The 3571-nt window shown below is 59.9% G+C and overlaps 1 protein-coding gene across 1 annotated transcript in view; it reads right to left on the reverse strand.

Annotated features, from left to right (window-relative positions):
• Positions 1-1194: 1194 nt before the first annotated feature.
• DHCR24 (24-dehydrocholesterol reductase) overlaps positions 1195-3571 on the reverse strand; it is a 26307-nt gene continuing 23930 nt past the window's right edge. The window contains exon 9 of the mRNA XM_077779684.1: positions 1195-3116. Coding sequence (XP_077635810.1) covers positions 2963-3116 — 154 coding nt within the window. The 3' untranslated portion in view covers positions 1195-2962. The remainder of the gene's footprint in view (positions 3117-3571) is intronic.

Here is a 3571-nt window from a genome sequence, read left to right on the forward strand (position 1 = left end):
GAGACAGAGAGAGAGAGAGAGCGAGCGCGCACGCGAGAGTGAGAGTGCGACCAAGTAGGGGAGGATAGAGAGAGAGGGAGATACAGAATCCAAAGCAGGTTCCAGGCACTGAGCTGTCAGCACGGAGCCCATCGCAGGGCTCAAACCCGTGAACTGTGAGCTCATGACCTGAGCCGAAGTCAAACNCGTGAAGTGCTCTAGACAGTGGGCACAGTGCCTGCAGCGGCAAAAGACTGTTTTGGGGGGTGACACACGTGCCTTTCCCCTTGGTCCCCGTGATCGTGGGAAGAAAAACCACACTCCATGCACTGCCACACGCATCCCCACCCCCTCCCTTCCCTTCCCGTAATAGCTAAATTAGGCATCCTTCCAGCCAGAACACTCGGGGGCTCTGGAAGGGAGAGCCTACCCCTTCACTTTCCACACACCCCACACCCAAAGCCACCGCAGGGACGGGCAGTGATGGCGTTGGCTGCAGAAGAAGCCGGGAGCCACGCTCGCCATGCTTGGAAGTCTACCCNTGTGAAGTGCTCTAGACAGTGGGCACAGTGCCTGCAGCGGCAAGACTGTTTTGGGGGGTGACACATGTGCCTTTCCCCTTGGTCCCCGTGATCGCGGGAAGAAAAACCACACTCCATGCACTGCCACACGCATCCCCACCCCCTCCCTTCCCTTCCCGTAATAGCTAAATTAGGCATCCTTCCAGCCAGAACACTCGGGGGCTCTGGAAGGGAGAGCCTACCCCTTCACTTTCCACACACCCCACACCCAAAGCCACCGCAGGGACGGGCAGTGATGGCGTTGGCTGCAGAAGAAGCCGGGAGCCACGCTCGCCATGCTTGGAAGTCTACCCCTTTCGGGGCAAGGGATCACTGGGGCAAAACATGAACCTGAGGCCGGCGTGATCCCAAGACCTCCCTTTCTTCCAAGCTCGGGTCTCCAGGTGAGGTCTGCGAAGGGCAGGATTTTGGTTATCCTAGGACTGTCTAGCATCTAGGATGACAGAGGCCGCTGGCCTCTCTGGCCATTCCCAGCGGCTTAAGGATGGGGGCCCCCTCTGGGGAAATGACAGAGCCTTGTTCAATGGGTTACTCTGCTCGGGCAAACCATTCCTCTACAGGAAGTAGGATCATCAGCTTAGCCCCAGTGGGAAGTGCAGGGACCCACCAAGAGTGAATGTCGGAAGTCACGTGCTTTGCAGACAAGCTGGAGAATGAGGTTTCTTATTTTTTTCATGTTCCCCCCCTACCCCAGGGCCATATGGGTGGGGGGGTTCCTTTGTCTTCTGAGCGCCATGAATGTGCCCCCACTCACAGGGCCACTCTAAGACACTTTGCAGCCCTGGGGGAGGGGAGCTGGGGGACGGGTAGGGTGGCTGAGTATCCACCAGTGGCTCCATCAGGATTCCGGTCACCTGCAGGGACAGGACCGACCCCTCCCTGCAAGCCACAGGTGTGCCTTTCTGAAAGTGACAGGACAGCTGGCCTTGGACTGAAGGAAGGACCTGAATGTCACCTGACCTTCCACGGGCACTGCGACTGCACTAAGGCAGGCGTGCACTCCCCCAGCAGAGGCGCCCGGGGAGGTCTTGGCTGCACCGATAGGGTAGACGAGGGGCTGCAGCTCCGAGGCCTAAATGACCTGCCCGCAATCGCAAGGCTTGCTGGCAAGGGAGCAGGACTGAAAGCCAGCTCCTGCCTCTCAGGGCAGGGCTCTCAGCATGCCACTGGCTGGCACAGCTGGCGTAACCCCAGCCCCCCACGACACACTTCCTTCTCGGAGTCTGGGTCCTCAGCTGAGGCCGGGCAGTTCTTCAGACTGAGCTGCATAAACGATCAAACTTTAACGAGTTGGGAAGGCCCTGGGGAGGCTCGCTTCCTTCTGGAAGGGAAAGGGAGCGAATTTTCTCTGAGCTTAGGATTGGTAAGGCACTGAAATTAACTATAGCTGTGGGTGGGGGAGAACGAAGGGGGGGGATGAGTGGTTGGAGAAATCAAGTTGATGGTCTTTTCTTCCGGCCCCACAGTGAGCATCCTCGCCGAGTCCCCCATTTTCCTGCTTGGTGGATCCCCCGGCCCCCACCGCGTGCCACCGCGTGTGGACGCACCCCCGCTGTGACTAGGCACACTCTGAGGACCAGATGAGGCGTGGGGGGGGGGTCAAGGAGCCGAGGGTGGGCCCAGGACCTCCGGACCCAGGTCAGAGCACGAGCCCCTCACTCCACCCGGGCTAGGACAGGAGCAGCACTGGAGCGTCTGCTCCGAGGACAAGGTCCTCTCTGAGGCGTGGGTGATGGCTGGGGGGGGCCTGCAAGCCTGCGCCGGAAGGAGGAAGGGGCAGGGGAACTTTGGATGGGACCTTTGGCACAGCACGTCTTGGGCCTGCCCGCCCCATCTGTTGCCCTCCCAGGACTGCAGGGATAGAGAGGAGCCTTCCTCTCTCCGCAGGGGGTGCTTCTGGCTGACCAGCTGATGCACCCCCTTCACCCTTCCAGCCACACCTGTGCCGGGATGACCTCACACAGAGCCTTCCTGAACTCGGCGCTCAATCCGGAGCCCCCCGGTCAGAGGTGCTGAATGGGGAGCTGTAGCAACCACAGCTACACGTATTCTGCACCTCCGGTGAGACAGGCGTTCGGCCTGGAGGACAGGGGCCTGCAGGCGGGTACTGTTACCCCCTTTCAATAGATGAAGAGCTAGGTTCAGAGGGGTCGAGTGACTTGCCCAGAGTCACACAGCTCATGAGTGCCTGAAATGGGAACTGGACTCAGGTATGTCTGACTCCAGAGCCCACGCCCTTTGCACTCCCGTCGGCTGCCCCTGGGAGCCCAGGGGTGGCCTGGGTGAGATTTCTGGGGGCGGGGGGAGGGGTGATTCTCTCTGGAAGTGTGGATCTGGGAGAGCAGCCAAGCTTGAGGGAAGAGAAGTCGCCTCCTGCACCTGGGGGGCGGGGGCCACCCGGCTCAGTGCCTGGCGGCCTTGCAGATCTTGTCGTACACCTCGGGGAAGGCGTCCTGGCACCCCAGCCGCTCCCGCAGCCTGTGGTACAGCGAGCCGTCGAACATCTCCCAGAACTCCTCCCGGCTCATGTAGCAGTCGGCGTACAGCATCTGGAACCTGCGGAGCATAGGAGCGGAGGCTGCCGGCAGGGGAGAGGGCCCAAGGGCCACGCGTCTCACGCTTTGTGGCACGGGAAGGACTTCTGGCTCTCTCGGTCCCCCCTGCTGACCTGGTGGCGGAGGGCAGCCCAGGGACGCTCGCCCCCATTTTGCCGACGGGGCCACTGGGCTGCCTTCTTCTTCCTTTTTTTTTTTTTTTCTGACTGCACATATTTAAAGAGTACAACTTAAGTGTGACATTTGTATGCAACCTGGAAACCGTCACCTCAGCCCAGCCCATGACCACGTCCATCACCCCAAAAACTTTCCTCACGCCCTTGTGCCGTCCGTCAGCCTCCATCCACCTGGGCAGGGCTGCTTTCTGTCCTCAGACATTCTGGACTTTCATATAAACGGAATCATACAATTCTCCTTTCTCCTGTGGGTTTTTTTTGTGTGTGTGTTGTGTGTTTC

Source organism: Crocuta crocuta, unplaced genomic scaffold, assembly GCF_008692635.1.
Source record: "Crocuta crocuta isolate KB4526 unplaced genomic scaffold, BGI_CrCroc_1.0 scaffold168, whole genome shotgun sequence".
Lineage (NCBI taxonomy): Eukaryota > Metazoa > Chordata > Mammalia > Carnivora > Hyaenidae > Crocuta > Crocuta crocuta.